Below are 16,588 nucleotides of genomic sequence, written 5' to 3'. Positions count from 1 at the left end.
CTTGTCCTATCCCTGGGCACCACTGAAAAAATACCAGCCCTGTCCTCTTGACACCCACCCTTTAAGTATTTATAAGCATTGATCAGATCCCCCCTCAGCCTTCTCTTCTCTAGACTAAAAAGACCCGAGTCCCTCAGCCTCTCCTCATAAGAGAGATGCTCCAGGCCCCTAATCATCTTTGCAGCCCTTTGCTGTACCCTCTCCAGCAGTTGTCTGTCCTTCTTGAACTGGGGAGCCCAGAACTGGACACAATACTCCAGATGGGGCCTCACCAGGGCAGCGTAGAGGGGGAGGATAACCTCTCTCGGCCTGCTGGTCACACTCTTCCTGATGCACCCCGGGATGCCACTGGCCTTCTTGGCCACAAGGGCACATTGTCGGCTCATGGTCATCCTATGGTCCACCAGGACTCCTAGATCTTTCTCCTCAGCTTTTGCTGCATAAAGGAAGAAGTCTGTTACAGCTTTGACACAAAGTTGAGCTATAAGCAATTCAAGGAAGAAAGCCCCTTAAAATCGCTTGTGTCATGGAAGTCAGAAGCGTTAAAAAGTTATCACACCAATCACTATTTCTTCCTTTTAAAAATGAACAAATAATTTACAGAAATGCGAGGGCAGGAAAATATTTCACTTCACCTCTCATGTGACTGAAAAGGAAAACACAAGGAAAAAGTAATTTTTTAAAAGGACTTGAACAACAGGCAGTTAGTTATAGGATAAATAAATTTGTTTTATTTCTTCTTTGTAGGAAGAGCAGCACAGTATTCGCAATCAGAATTTGTTGTTTATTAAAGTATATGCCAGATGTCAGAGAAAAGATTAATGCTGATATTTCAGTTATGGCTCTTCCCATTATCTATTTAGAATAAACTTTGGGGGGGTAGGAAAAGTCCATCACATACAGAGCAGAGACTACTCAAACTGAACTCATCTTTAATTTCTCAACCTGAGGAAGGTCAGCAGTTGAGACAATCAGCTCCAATTTGCTTTCTGAGTGCAGAGCATGTTTTTCCCCACAGGACTTGGGGAAGTCTTCCCTAATTTTATGAAGGATTTTAAACTTCTCTTTATATTTAGTAATAGTTTCTTTAGTTTGGGGGACGGGCTGGACAGACACGGAAAAACAACAAGCTTCAAGAGCTAGAAGTATTTACCCTTAATAGAAGATACTGGGCATGGGCTTACAGGACTTCTTATGCCAGATTATTTTCTTGACCACACCAAGAGCAGGGTGTCCTGCTTCCTCTCCCTCCTCCCCTTTCTGCTACATTTGCATGCTCTCCCCCTTCCTCCAACTCCGAGTCTCCTCTGACTGCAAGGTGAGGGAAGTCAACCTGCTCCCCAAGCGCACAAAAACTGATATGTTTTACCATAGTATAAAATGACTGAGCAACAAAGCTGGTGAGGTGTCCGGAGAACGAGTCTTATGAGAAGGAGCTGAGGGAGCTGGGGTTGTTTAGCCTGGAGAAAACGAGGCTGAGGGGAGACCTTATCACTCTCTAACAACTACCTGAAAGGAGATTGTAGAGAGGTGAAAGTTGGTCTCTTCTCCCAAGTAACAGGTGATAGAGCAAGAGAAAATGGCCTCAAGCTGCAACAGGTGAGGTTTACATTGGATATTAGGAAAAAGTTTGACACTGAAAGGGTTATTAAGCACTGGAACAGGCTGCCCAGGGAAGTGGTTGAGTCACCATCCCTGGAGGTATTTAAAAGATGGGTTTAGTTTAGTGATGTTTTTTTGTCAGTGTTAGGTTGATGGTTCAACTAGATGATCTGAAAGGTCCCTTCCAACCTAGGCAATTCTATGATTTTATGATTGCCAGAGATGACTTGAGACAACAGCAGGAGCAGGTGAGAGCTGTTCATTTGACTTGAGCACTTACCCCCACTAACTACACCTGTTCCAGCAGAGATGTCCGAACACCACCTTCACCTCCTGCAGCCCACCCTCTGACCTGCTATCCATCAACCTACTTTATTCTTGATAGACATTAGCATCCAAAGGAACATAGCCTCAAACTAGTCCGGTTTGAGGAAAAACATCACAATTGTTTTCAAGCAGGGAAATGAACATTAGAACTTTAGACTAGATAACCCCAAAACAATGATTATCTTGTGCATATGTACAGATTGGCTAGCTATAACCTAACTAGGTATAGCAGCACAGGACAAGGAAGAAGGCCACAAAGAAAAGACTAGCTACTCACTCCTTTGCAGTAAGTTCAGATTAAATTCCAACAGTATTTTTTTAAGATGATCTTTCAGTGCAGTGAGGTGGTGGCATTATGTTGCCATGAAACAAAAACAACAGCTTTCCTTTTCTGTTGGTTTATCTCTGCAGCAACCACAAAAAGACCATTGGCTTGTTTCTGCAGTATTTCTATCTCTCATTCAGTAACACAAACATAGGCAGAAAGCCACATTAGCCTCAGTTTATAGAACAGACATCTATTTTGGTACCTGAAATCACAATTGTTGATGCTATTTCTGGAACAAAGAGATTTCAATGTGCAGTCCAGAAAACTAATGCTTTTGTGCCAGTCTTGTGCTTTTCATATTTAGAGTACTTCAACAGTCAGGCACCTACAACTCAACCTTACTGTCCCATCCTTTCTGGTCTTACCTTCATACCCACGTGCTTTCCATCCCCGGACACAGTGGCCAGTAAGTTACACAAGTATTTTTATAACTAATATCCTTTACTCCACTTTCGGTCACTTCTTTGCTACTGCTACATCTGTAACTTGCATTTGCTCTGAATAGCTTCCAGGCAGGTAATTTTTTAATATTTTTTTCTTAGTAAAGAGCAGAACAAAAATTTACCTCAACTGACAACTACTATCAATCAAAAACTCCACTGCAAACCTGCAGAATAATGAAGTTCGGTCATCAGTTACAACTTGTAAAAACAATATACTTAAAGTGTATTTTAAATTTATTATAACTGGATATTTATGACTCATCTTCAAGCTTTACTGTACCAACACCTGGAATTAGAAATTGTTTTGGCTGATTGGGGGTTTTGTTTGTTTGTTTGTTTTAAGTTAAGCTCAAGCTTTCTATCAACTAAAACTAGAGAAACTGAGCCTGACACTCACCACCAGCAGGAGCAAGTAACAGTTTGATAGCTTGCAGCAATCAAGAAAGAAAACAGGGTTAGGATTTCCTACAAAAAGAACAATAATGCCACCTTATAAATCTGAGAAGCGCCCCCATAAATTCCAGCCCCCTTCATCTCCAAAAGGTGGCATCAGAATCAGAGAAATTGCAGAAGAGAATGGAAACAAGGAAGATCACAGGTATGAAATGGCTACCATATATATTATAATATATATATTATATGTATATATAATCCGAGGTGGATTAGAGCTCCTTAGTTTGGAGGGAGATGCTTATGAGCAAGACAGCAAAAATCTGCAAAATCACAAGCAAGGTGGAAGACATGAAAAAGGTGCAACCAGAGGTGTTTTGCAAATGTTTTCCCCATCCAGCTTACTAATTACAAACATGCAGAGTATGACTCAGGAACTCCCCAAACCACAGATAATTGGAGAGTAGGAAAGACATTCTGAGGAAGCATCACTACACACTTTATTCCTCCACTTCTTCCTTTAGCTGGTCTGGTAGACAGAAGACCAGATGAGGAAGCCATTTGGATATGACCTGATATGGCTTCTCTTATATAGAGCCAGAAGAGCTGACACTGCTGTCTCCCTTTGCTCTTGCATGGTTAAATGCCCTAAACTCACGTGAAGATTCCGCTAGTAGTTTAACCCCTTTCAGAGAAGCTATTAGTGCTTTGATAGTAAAATATTCACTGTCTCCAGTGATGTGGCAATGACTATTGTTTGAATTACTTTTCTGAACCCATCATAAGCTAAACTAAGTTCCTCCAACTACTTCCCAATCCACATAACCAGATCCTTCTGCCAGCAGCCATGAGGTGCAGCGCAGGCTCAGGGGACTGACTGATAAACATCAATCAGCACCCACAAGTCTTCCTCATAAAAAACAAAAAGTGGAAATGTGGATATCAGCTGCACATGCACACAAGAGGACTTGCAGACACAGACATACTTACTCATGGCTTGGCCTAAGAGGGACTTACTGCAAGGAAGCTGCGTCAACTTAAACCCCTGCCTTTTTGTAACCAGCATGTAGCCTTTGCATTAGCAGGACAGCCACATTTTATCTTGCCAACATCATTTGTCCTACTAAAGTTTACTATAATAGGGCATGAACAACAAAGCTCCGTAGGAACGCATGCTCTTCTAAATGTGCATGTAAACTAAACCATGAAAATTTCCTTAAAAATTTAGAGACCTGCATTCTTCAAGACCTTACTCTCATGTTTAGAGCAAGGAGTCTTCGCGCTTACATTTCTCTTAAAAAAAAAAAAAAAGTGTCATATAAAACAAAGTGTCATATAAAACAAAATCAGCAATAAAGCCCGTCAGTTGAGAGTCTGCAAATTAAAGGGCAAAAAATGGTGATAGGACAGTTTAGATTTATTTAGCTGAAAGTTTTTTTATTGCTCTTACTAATCAGATTTTTCTTTAAAGATTAGACATTTCTCTACAGCCTATCTGCACTTTCTAACCTGATTATATCCGATTAAAGGCATTCCCACATTGAAAATAAGTTCCTAACATACAGGAAAATTGTTTGGAGCTTTTGGGTATGTAAAATAAACAGGACACACTGGCTCTTACACGTTTTAAATTGAATTTGAAATAGTCTTTGGTTGGCTTTGTCCTCCTGCCCCTCCCCCTGAAAAAAAGCAAGCATAGTTGCCGTTTTCTTGTTTTTAAACCACAGCATCGTTCTGGGCTATAACTTTACAGCTAGACCGCAGGACTAAATACAGCACAACTGCCTGAAAATTTTGGAAACTGCAGATATGAAAAGTGAATGGCAGCAAGATTCCACATCTTATTTAGTTTACTGTTAAAAACAACTACAGTGAGGGGAAAACAACAGAAGCAGAAACAAACTGAATGTCAGACAACAACTCACACTGAAACAGCCCTCAGCTAAAGCCCATTATACAATTTGCACAGTCAAGGGCAACACTAAGTTTATTAAAAACAGAGTTTCCATTCACCTTAAGTATTTAGCTCCTTCCACCTCTCCTATGTTCACATTGTTTCTTCCTTTCTGAAGGGCAATCTATCACCCTAGGGCCCAAGGTCCTCTTTTTATTTTTTTCCTCTAATAAAACTCTCCAATCCATTTTGCTTTATCCCTTCCCTCGCTACTTGTTAGTTTTCTTTCTGCAGTTTTCCAATAGATGCAGTAGCTCTTTCAAAACTTTATTTCCTCCATAATTCACAAGTAGATCTGTATCTTATTCTATTATTTTTCCTCCCCCACAGAAATATTTTTATTTCATGGTATAACCTGTGTGAAAAGCCACCTACTGTCATGATATGACCCTTCATATCATTGTCTAGTACTGAAAAATAAATTGTTTGCAACTCCCTCTTGCAGCAATTGTACTCCAACTGAATACAGTTTGATCCTTCTCCAGGCCCTTACCAAGGCTGGCTTTGAAAAGTCATCTTAGTAGCTCCCTCTGTGTTCGTAGTTAAGAGCTCTACTGTTTCTAGTTCTGAGCAGGATACGAGCCTGAAGATTTCTGGCTAGTCTTCATATTCATAGGAACACGAAAGTTTATGCTCCAAAATACCTTACTAAGGCATGTAGTCCCAAAAGCCCATAGTGCTGTTGTGGGGAACGGCAGAGGGAAAACTCAGCATAAACCAAGAAGAGCCCAATGGTTATCCAACTCAAATAAAAATCCATAAAGCCCCAACTTTAACTACTGACTTTTTCAAGAGGCAAAAAGATAACCGCACCTGCCGTTCTAATAAAACAACCTCAGCATTGTGCTTGTCCAGAGCACAGCTCAAACTCTTGACTCATCAACTGGGCAATTCAACCAGTATTGGCTTCTCTACAAAAGCTCTACTGCAGCAGGATGAAAAGTTTCAGGACAAATATGTTACATCCATTGCTTGTGCTCCTCTATTGCCTCTTTTAAAACCACAGCAGGCCAGTCTAAGGTCTGGTTGCCCTAATACCCTGTCACCAATATTGGCCGCTGATCAATGTTCACAGACAGTCCATATAAAACTGGATTAGTAGAGGAGAGGTACTTCTCCTACGCTTCCATTCTTTCAGGAATTCACATTTAGTGTTTAGGACTTCATGCATCAAATGGATTTCCCCATAAAAAGGAGTTTGTCAAACTCCTTTTTAAACTAGTTCATACTTCTGGCCTCATCAGTACCATCCAGTAACAAGTGCCATCAGTGATGTGCTCTTCTGAAGTTGCAGCATGGCAAATTTCATTCAGTGTCCTTAGTTCTTACATTACAAGAAAGAAATAGCAATTGCTCCCCATTCACCCTCTCTACACCATTTATAATTCATATAGCTCTATCAGCAGCTTCTTCCTCAAGCTGAAATCCTAGCATACTTCTTCTGCCTCATACGGACACTGTACCACACCTTCAACCATCCCTGTTGCTCTTCCAGTGTCCTATTGGGACAGAAGTAAGGAGAAACAGACCCAGAGGCAGGTGTCACGGTACGAAGTTCTCTCTCATCATTCACTTAGGAGATGACGAAATACTGTTGTCTGGTTTGTTCTCTGTTCCTTCCCAAATAATTTATAATCTTCCTTAATGCTTTTGACCACATGGTGAACCTAGAAAGATCTGTGCTGTTAAAGAGCTTATGGCTAATCTAATTTGCATGTTAATTCAACACTTAAACCACTACTACAGAAACAGAAGTTTTCCATGACATAACTTGATCTTTAACATTTAAGGACATAGGACAGATAATCAGTGTTACCAAGACAATAACCTGTTTTGATTGCTTCAACCAGCTTGTCATTCTTCTCTCCTTCAAGCAGTCTGTGGTAATATCCAGGGTTTTGTTCCATGTTGGTTTGGGCCCCACTTACAATCATCCAAATCAATGCACGGTGTTCATTGGGGATGCCTTTCCTGATATACCTCTTCACTGCAAAACAAGAAGTTTAGTGGTGTTGGTTTTTTTTCTTTCAAAAATAATAATCCAGCTATATTTTTCTTTTGGAAATGAGCAACAGAAAGGTGAGAAGTCATAGTCTATTGACTAGAGATTATTATGCTTTCTCTCCTATGCTACCGTTTAGGATAAGCATTTCCTTCTCAACCACAGAGCATACTCTAGATTCACTTGTAAATTCTTGCCACTCAGTTTCCCCACACTGATCTCCAGACTCAGGCTTTCCTCCTTCCTCTATTCCCCCATCAGGATTTTGGACCCTTTCCTCTTCTTCCCACCTTTCCAGACAGAGATATGAACAGCAAAATTTCCCCTCGATCTTCGTGCTTTTTCATTCAGAAAAGCACGGACTTTTTCTTTCCCTACATGACTAATAGCCTCTGACATGACAGCCCTTTCTGTTTGCTTAGTTATGCTCTAGCATAAATAGCTATGTTACCATAACCCTAGGATTTCAGTTTAGCACCCAACCACTGAAACTGTAGCAGAAACTGAAAAATATTAAATACGTGGCTACTGTCTAAATGAGCTTCTGGAAGAACTGGAGACGTGAGTGAACAGCAGATGATTTTTGCTAGACTAACTTTTCAAATCTTTTCAAATCTAAAATAGCTTTAATCTCTTGCATCATATTTATTATCAGGGCGTGCTTTGGTTGTTGGGGTTTTTTTTTTAAGCAGATGATTCAGTGTAAATAACTAGGATGCAAGACTGCAGGAAGAAGCATCAGGCTAATGACAGCCAAAGCAGCTTCCTCCTGGGAATGGTATGAAAAATATTAATAAGGAGCCAATGCTGCTCATTGGTACAGAATCCTAAATCAGCATTACCCCTTGTGAGCCAAAACCACAGATGAATGTTTGAGATCCTTCTGCTTTTTCCAGGGAAGAGAAACTAAGAAAGAAATCAGTTATTTCTTACTAAGTGAATGAGACTGCATCAATCAAAAGTATCAACTTCCTGTCCCTAAATTCTATAGGGCTCAAGTAAGAATAGGCATTTTTATTCTGCCCACACACACAGACGCACACAAAATATCATTAGGTAATCTGGTTTTACCCAGTCACAAAAATCTGTAACCCAAGATGAATGCTGCCTGAATTAAAGGCCTTAAAAACAGTGGAGTGAAACAAGGTTTTACAACAACTGAGTCAGCCACCTTCTAAATACATTGCACCTAACTGCAGCTACCTATCCTTGAGGAGCCAAAGTTGCTTTCCCAATGTTAACAGAGAGATCCATGCATCTCTAATGGGCGTTTCACTCACCTAAACTCTGGTACTTTCTCTGAAAGAAACACACCTACCCTTCACATTTGCAATAAATACCTGGTCTTCCAGGGGCAGTTTTTGTTTAGCTTTTCCATGAGGATTTATACTATGGGTTACTCTACTGTTGCAGCTGTAAAGTAACTTTAACTGCAACCTTCTTTTAGACAGGCTGGAAATAATTTACTTGTTTCCATGGTTATTTAATAATCCCTACTTCATTTTCTTTACAATATTTTGACCTCTAATGCTCAAGAAATCCTATAAATGGACATAACAAATGCAGGAATGAGTATGAGAAACCAGTCCCATTTAGGTCAATGAGAAGAAGTGTTTGGATGAGCCTGTGAACGTCCCTAAAGCGTCTTTACTGGACAAACTAGTGGATAATCATATTCTAGCACATAATTCCAATGGCATTTTTTTTCTGGAACAACTGTCAATTATGAAGGCATAGCCAACATCCACATTCAACAATACACATTAAATTCAAGAGAAGCAGAGACAAGCCTTTGACACTGGCACAAGGGGAAAGCGGCCCTGCAGCACAATATGTGCTCATTATTCCTCAGTGTCATCACTCTCATGGTAATAGACAGCCAGAGGCTTGGATTGCCCCAAGTGACTACCTATCCCAGTTTCCCTACTCCCTGAGGAATGGAAAAGCCATTTACATGGTGCTTTTCTTCCTCACACCATTATCATACTCACCAGGATCTGCAAAGTGGCATAGAGAAGCAGCAAAGCAGTTTTGAAAACAAGGACGGTTGTAATTAAGTGTTTTATATATGCATGTGTCATATTATATACATAGAATTATACTGGTTTATACAGATATGTATTTATTTTGTTTTCTATAGGCCCTCTTCCACATTATCCGCAGGAACTTTTAAAAAGCCCATAAAAACAATCCACACTGCAGAATATCCTCCCACTGTAACATTTAAGAAGCTTTTACAGATGAAGCTGGATTGTGCACGTCTCCAATCACACATCTGACTCCAGCTGTAAACCAAGGGCTTGATCTCAAAAGTAGCACTGCTAAATACCATCAGGCCCTGTGTATCTGCATTCAGAATCATTGCCTGGACAAACTGCAGTGTACACAACAGTCTAAGCTTTAAAACACACGTAATAAATATATTTATGTGAAATTTTTGCCTCTTCATTAATGAAATGTGAAACACCGCCAATTCTTTTTAAGCAAACAAAAGCAGCCTCAGTAACTCTTTTACCTCTGATATCCAGTGCCAGTTTACAGAGATTTAGAGTCATACTTTTTAATATGTTTTTCTTGTTACCAGAAAAAGCAGTTACGTGAAAGGGAAGTAGCCTAGAAGTGCTAACAATACCCAAAGAAAATTCAAGAGAAAAATATGCAGAAAAAAAACATTTTCCAATATTGACCACTACTTATAGTAACAAGATTTAAAAATAAGTAGAACACTTTAAACCTGTCTGTCCTTGTGTAATGGCAGAATATGAGAATTCTGGATGTTTCTGCCTCTAGATAAAGTTGTATTTATATTTTCCTCCCATTGACATTGTTTCACTCTACACCACAGACAGACTAAGTGTATATAGGAAAACCCCATTTGAAAACAAAAATAATCTCATATAAAATACAAAGAGTGCAATTTTGAGAAGTGTTCTGAACTTTCCAGTTACTTTTTCAGTTACTAATAATTACTGTTGAACGCTGAGGAAACTAATTTGGATCCTACAGGAAAAATTCCATGAGAGAGCTAAAAAGAGCATCCAATAAGGAATTGAAAGGTTTATTTTACAACTGCATCAAAGAAGAAACAAAGATCTGTGCCGTAAATGTTCAAGTTCCAGTCAAAAACAAAATCTGACTTTCTAAGCTGCTCCTTCCTTCCTTTAACCCCTGTGCTGAAACAGAGGCGCTCCTGTTATAGCCACTGTTCAATACCATTACTTCCACCTTTCACTGTATTTTTATCAGCCTCAGAGACTAGAAAGCACCTTCTGCTACTGGTTAGCTTTGACTAATCCACTTACAGCCAAATTCTTTTACACAGCACACTTTTGGTTAGAATTAAGCTACTTCGGGTAATTATGTCAGTTTGTTGCCTGCCTGTAAACAAGCCAGAGCAGAAAGCTGTCTTTTGGTCCCATAAAGACCAAAAGGCTTGAATGGAGAAAAGCAAAAATCAAGAGGATCTCAGTAGTGTCAGAGAGAGACGAGGCAAATGACTGAATGCTGTCTGAAAATTCACATGTGCAGAGCAGACAGTGAAGATAATAAAGGTAGAGAGGGAAACAAAAACCAAAACGGAAGAGACTGGAGAATGAGCAAAAGGAACCATCAGCCAAAATTCCCATGACCCGCCCTGCTGGAAGGCTGTAATCCTGAACAACAGGATACACTGCTTAATTACCATTGTTAAAGTGTAGTCTAATTATTTTTCTTTACAGTAGAACAGAATTATACGCATACATACCACCCTGGACGTGAGGCAAACACAGTAGCATGTGAACATGCCACATTTCCAAATTGGAAAATTAACACAAGTCATCACTTCTTCCTGTTCACCCAGACAGGAATTATGCGCTTCTCTATGTGTAAAGACAAATAGGCGTGGAGCTACTGAGATACCACATGCACAATGACTCTCTCACATCTACTCACAGCAGGATGCATTTAGAAAAGGCCTCAGCAGAACTCAAAATAAGGATATGGGTTTGCAAATACAGCTATTGCATTCAGGGGGAAGCAGAAAATCAAATATTCTTCTCAGTTCTAGTTTATGGCTGACTTGCAGCAGAGGGGAAGTTAATCAGAACCAGCAGCTCCTAAGCAAAGCTTCAGAGCAATGAAATCAGGTCCTGAAGGAGTGAAATTCAGCATATCACCAGGCAGACCTTCTGCTCTCTGACTGCCTGTGAGATGATTAAGGGATTGGAGCATCTCCCTTATGAAGAAAGGCTGAGTGAGGGAGCTGGGACTCTTTAGCCTGGAGAAGAGAAGGCTGAGGGGAGACCTCATTAACGCTTATAAGTATCCAAAGGGTGGGTTGAGGGAGGATGGAGCCAGACTCTTTTCAGTGGTTCCCAGTGACAGGACGAGGGGCAACGGGCACAAGCTGGAACATAGGAAGTTCCTCTTAAATATGAGGAGAAACTTCTTTACGGTGAGGGTGACAGAGCACTGGAACAGGCTGCCCAGGGAGGTCATGGAGTGCCCTTCTCTGGAGATTTTCAAGACCTGCCTGGACGCAGTCCTGAGTAATGTGCTCTAGGCAATCCTGCTTCAGCAGGGGAGTTGGACTAGATGATCTCTAGAAGGTCCCCTCCAACTCCAATAATTCCGTGATTTCATGAAATCACTGCAGGATCATCTTGCAGGATAAAGCACACACCTAAACAACTGCTTACATGACTCTGGGTAATTGTACAGATGAACTTGTTGCTCTCCTCTTCTGAGGTATCAGCTGACCATAATGACGGAGGCTTATTGTAACAACTTTGAATTTACACTCAGACTACATTTCCTCAACATTATTTATCCCAGTCACTCTCCTTAGAATTACATATTACTTATATACATGAGAATGCATAGTCTACAAATCCACGAATCTTTAGCCAAAGTTAGTAAAGTCAAAGATGACTGTTGCAAGCCCTTGTGGGCTAGTGTGTCAAGAACCATTGCCTGTGTCCACTCGGTAGATTTATGGTATCCCATTTCTCACAAACAGTAGTCTGTTGGAGACAATTAAAACCACATTAATGGTTATTGCCATTACATGGCTAAAGGGGCAGCACAATCATCGGTTCAGAAGCTTGGTGTACAAGTTGAGAGATTTGGTCAAAGTTTTGTCTCCAAAGTAAGACCAAAAGTCATTCACACTGTTTGTATCACAGCAGTGTTTTGTGTCTACAATGCTGGAACAGGCCGCTCAAGGGAAGAGAAATGTAACAAACTCACAGATTGCTAAAAGCTGCCACTGTCACAGTTTGCACATTTTAAGAGGAGATGATGAATCAAAATCTGAGATTACTTTTCCACAACAACTAGAAGACTAAGTTCCACAGAATCTCAAAATCCTCACTAATTCAAAATACTGTACTTCTATCACTACATTCAAACTTGACACCCTAAACAAAAGCTTCTTTACGTGTGGAAGAAAAAGAAGAGAGTAGAAGTAGCTACTTTATAGTTCGCAGCACATGATCTAGCAGCTTTAGCTCAAACCTACATTTTCTGGGATTCCTCAGCCTTAAAATGGACATCCGTACAATAAATACACTGTAATACTTAAAATGTCTCACTAGTTATCACCCCATTCTTGATTCCAAGAAAAAACCCCACCCCAAAACAATAAAATCACCAGAATTAGCAGTCCATGTCTGTACCTGAAGTACAGCTTTAAATATTCAGCTATGTTACAGTGCCTGATGAACTTTTGCTTAGTTTTACTCACTTTTGCTTTAACATAGTTACAGAGAACTGTGCCCAGCTCCAAAAGACTCCCAAGAGAAAGCAAGCTGAATAGCATCATTAAGAACAGAGAGGAAAATTTAGATGCTTATATGAAATAATCCAGAGAAAGAGCAGAAGGAAAAAATCCCACCCTTTAGTCTCAAAGGATTCCCTGCCACCTTCTGACTCCCTCCATTTACTTCTCCCTGTCCCTCTTGCAAGACAAAAATATTAGTAGAGGTTTTCTTGCTTTTTGATGCAGCCATTAACAGTTCCATGAGCATTTTATCCAATGTTGCATTAGCTCCTACATTAATTTTACTTTCCTCATTTCATAAGGCATTTAGCATCAATTCTTAGTACACACCTTTTTGGCTGTGCAGTAAATGTCATTTTACAAAAGGAGGATAAGGAGAGCTAGAAAGTCTCAGCAATCTGAAAACATATCAGAGAGTCAACAACTGAGTGCCCTAACATCTTGACCCCTGCGGTTCAAAACAGTCTTCTACATAATCTCATGTCTTTTTAAAGAGCACACAGCAGGGTACAATACAACAAACAGCTGTAAAACAGCATCTTGAAGAGCCAGTGGCCATAATCTCTGGGTTACAGATGTAATAAGATACTATAGTGTATGACAAAGGAGGATTACTCCTTTGCAAGCTTTAAATCAAGTCAGTGGTCCCCCTAACAACATCACACTTGCTTATGTATTATTACTGTTTATACTACTGGTTTTCATTTGAAGACAAAAATAGTATTTAACATTCAAAAATGCAAACCAATTTAATACAATTTATATTGGTTCCAACATAATCCACTTTTAGCTACAAATAGACACACAGCTCACCTTTTAAACTCTTCTGTATACTGTTCTTCCCCTTTAGGAGCTTGGACCATTTTATTGCTCTTCTAGTGAGTACCACTAGGTATCTGGAAAAGAATGCTTCATAGGACGCATAATCAAAGTCTTCTGGCCTTTCAAACCCATATGGATCAACCCTACAAAATAAAAAAAGGATTCTTGTACAAATGCTTCTGCATACCTACCGCTGAAAAAAAATAAATATGCAAGTATGCTTTAAATAACTTCCAGTTGCTATTTCTAAAAGCAGCTCAAAACTCCCTCCTCCCAACAAAAACCTACTTTACACAAACTGTTACACTCCATTTAGCATATCAAAGCTGTTTAAGGAAATGAATTTAAACATGCACTGTTCAGACAGTTTTACAGATTTCACTACTTTCAGAAGTAAGGAGTTTTTGGAGCAAAGGATCCGTTGTGCGCAAAATTGACCCAAATTATGACCACACAGAAGTCTGAGAGGTATTTTCCTCTATAATACAAATAGTTGAAAAGTATGGATGCTGAGGAGAGACCTTATTGCTCTTTACAACTACCTGAAAGGAGGTTGTAGAAAGGCGGGGGTCGGTCCATTCTCCCAAGTCACAGAGGATAGGACAAGAGGAAATGGCCTCAAGTTGTGCCAGGGGAGGTTCAGATTGGATATCAGGAAAAATTTTTACACTGAAAGGGTCATTAAGCATTGGAATGGGCTGCCCAGGGAAGTGGCTGAGGCACCATCCCTGGAGGTATTTAAAAGACGGGTTGACATAGAGCGTAGAGACATGGTTTAGTGATGGTTTTTTATCAGTTAGGCTGATGATTGGACTAGATGATCTTAAAGGTCCCTTTCCAACCTAGACAATTCCATGATTCTATGAAGGTATAGCACAACAGCTCACGTGGCCTGAACTCACTTTCCACACAGCTCTGCACAGAAAAATGACAACAAAAAGAACAAGTTACAAAGATTACTTTTTAGAAGGGTTTATGTCTGAAATTATCCTAATGAAAGTATACGAGTTAGGAAAAAACACAAATCCTTCTGTCAGCCACCTTCTTATGTAGTAGCAAAAATGCTTATTTTGTTATCTTTAACAATTTTTCAGTGTTACATCGCAGTATCTCGGGCAGCACAGCACAGATGGAGTTTCAGATTCTGTTTTAGCTTGATACATCAAGTCACCTTGCTAAACTGGACTTACGGCAACCTCCCAGGACACTTTATACCTGCTGATTATCACTCAAGTACAGAGCGCTCATAGGCTTCCTAGAAGTTAAACAGGCAGAGGGGTCTGTCCACGCAGAAAAGTTTGCAAGACAGACATTGAGGCTTAAAATCCAACCTGGTCTAGTGGGAGGTGTCCCTGCCCGTGGCAGGGGGCTTGGAACTCCATGATCTTTAAGAGATCCCTTCTAACCCAAACTATTTTATGATTCTATGATTTCATTTATGGAGAAGGAGTTTGCCCATGGAGCGGCACCGGCACAGCCTTGGGTAAACTCCGGCTCACGGGATCGTCACGGGTAGTAAAGCGTGAATCAGAAGAGGAACATTTTAATATTCAGACCTCAAATTGGTATTACCTAATTGGCAGTTCGAAGAATCACTTTTGTATTCCTGTTCTACTCAAATTTGACACAAAAACCACAGGTGTAAAAAACACCAAACCACCCGATACGGGTTTCTATGAAGAGGGGGAACGTGAAAACGCTCAAAAAAATCCTAACACCGCCACGAAAACCCATCTCCTATTAATGACGGTGACTGTCCAGGCAGCAAGCAGAGATTAATGTCATGCCGAACTCCGCTCCTGAGGTAGACAGGGAAAAACCGAGAGACGGGAAGCAGGGTTTTTAAGGAAGTTACCTTCCCTAACCTGCCGGCTGGTAGTGGCGGTTTTCGTCACCCCCCAGGTACATTAACGGCCGCACCGGGGCTCTCCCCTGGGGAGGCGGCCATTTCCCGCAGGCCTCCTGCCGCCCCCCTCGGCTACAGCCCCCAGCGCTCCGGCAGCAACCATTCGCTCTCCTCGGGTCAACCGGCTCCAAATTCACCCTCCGGCACGGCTCCCCTCGGAACATACCAGCACAGGGAGAAAGGCTGTTTGTAAGGGACTACCAAAAAAAAACCACCAAACCCCAAACTCCCTGCGAGGCGCTGCGAGTCACCGCTCCCGGCTCTCTCGTTCCCTCCCTCAGGGCGCCGCGGATTCACAGGAAAGTTGTAAAAGCGGTATTTTTAAATGTGACCCCCCCACACACACACGCCCCGGGAGAGCCCAGGTGGGAGCGGGCAGGAGGCCGCGGTGGGTGGCGGCAGGGGTGCGGGCACACCGGACCCTCCGGGCGCCGCTCGCTGCCATAGCGCCCGCCTCAGAGCCGGCGCCCGCCACACGGGCCCGGGGCGGGGGAAGCGAAGCGCCGCCGCCGGCAGCAGCGGCAGCCCTACCTGTACGCCCAGTCCCGCGCGTCCTCTCGCTTCTCCATCGGCCGTCCGCGCTCGGCCTTTCCCCCCCGCGCCCGGGCGGGGAGAGCCGGCGCCTCGGCCGCGATGGTGGGCTCTCCTCAGGCCGAGCAGCGCCGCGGCCCCATACGGAGCGGCTTCCCAAGTTCAACTCTCCTGCCGCCCCGCTCCGAGGGGCGGGGGCGGCCGCCGGGTCCCGCCTCCCGTGCCAGGGGCCGGGCGCCGGGCAGGGCAGCTCCGCGCCCGCGGAGTCGGGTGGCGGAGAGGCGGCTTCCTCCCCACTCGAACCCCCCCCTTCCCGGCCGGGGCTCGGTGGAACCTGCGCGGCCCCCGCTCTGCTCCTGTCCGCCGGGCGGGGGTCCTGCGGGAGGCGGGGAGGGGGCGGGGGGGAGCAAATAGAGGTGGATCTGTTCTGGTACTGCTTTAGATTTGTGTATTTCACGCTCCTGTAACGTCTTGCTAAAAATGCAAATATTTTACTGCGAGGGAGATGTCTCGCTAACATAG

General features: G+C 42.1%; 1 protein-coding gene across 1 annotated transcript in view; it reads right to left on the bottom strand.

The window, feature by feature from the left end:
• GRTP1 (growth hormone regulated TBC protein 1) overlaps window positions 1-16,237 on the bottom strand; it is a 40,034-nt gene extending 23,797 nt beyond the window's left edge. Inside the window, exons 1-3 of the mRNA XM_074151737.1 lie at window positions 16,067-16,237; window positions 13,621-13,772; window positions 6,873-7,031 (exon numbers count right to left, since the gene is read on the bottom strand). Of these exons, the coding sequence (XP_074007838.1) occupies window positions 6,873-7,031; window positions 13,621-13,772; window positions 16,067-16,104 (349 nt within the window). The 5' untranslated portion in view covers window positions 16,105-16,237. The remainder of the gene's footprint in view (window positions 1-6,872; window positions 7,032-13,620; window positions 13,773-16,066) is intronic.
• Between the last annotated feature and the right edge of the window lie 351 nt (window positions 16,238-16,588).

The sequence above is a fragment of the Numenius arquata genome, chromosome 1 (assembly GCF_964106895.1).
Source record: "Numenius arquata chromosome 1, bNumArq3.hap1.1, whole genome shotgun sequence".
Classification (NCBI taxonomy): Eukaryota; Metazoa; Chordata; class Aves; order Charadriiformes; family Scolopacidae; genus Numenius; species Numenius arquata.
The sequence above is the reverse complement of the archived record's forward strand: the minus strand, read 5'-3'. Positions and strand labels throughout refer to the sequence as shown.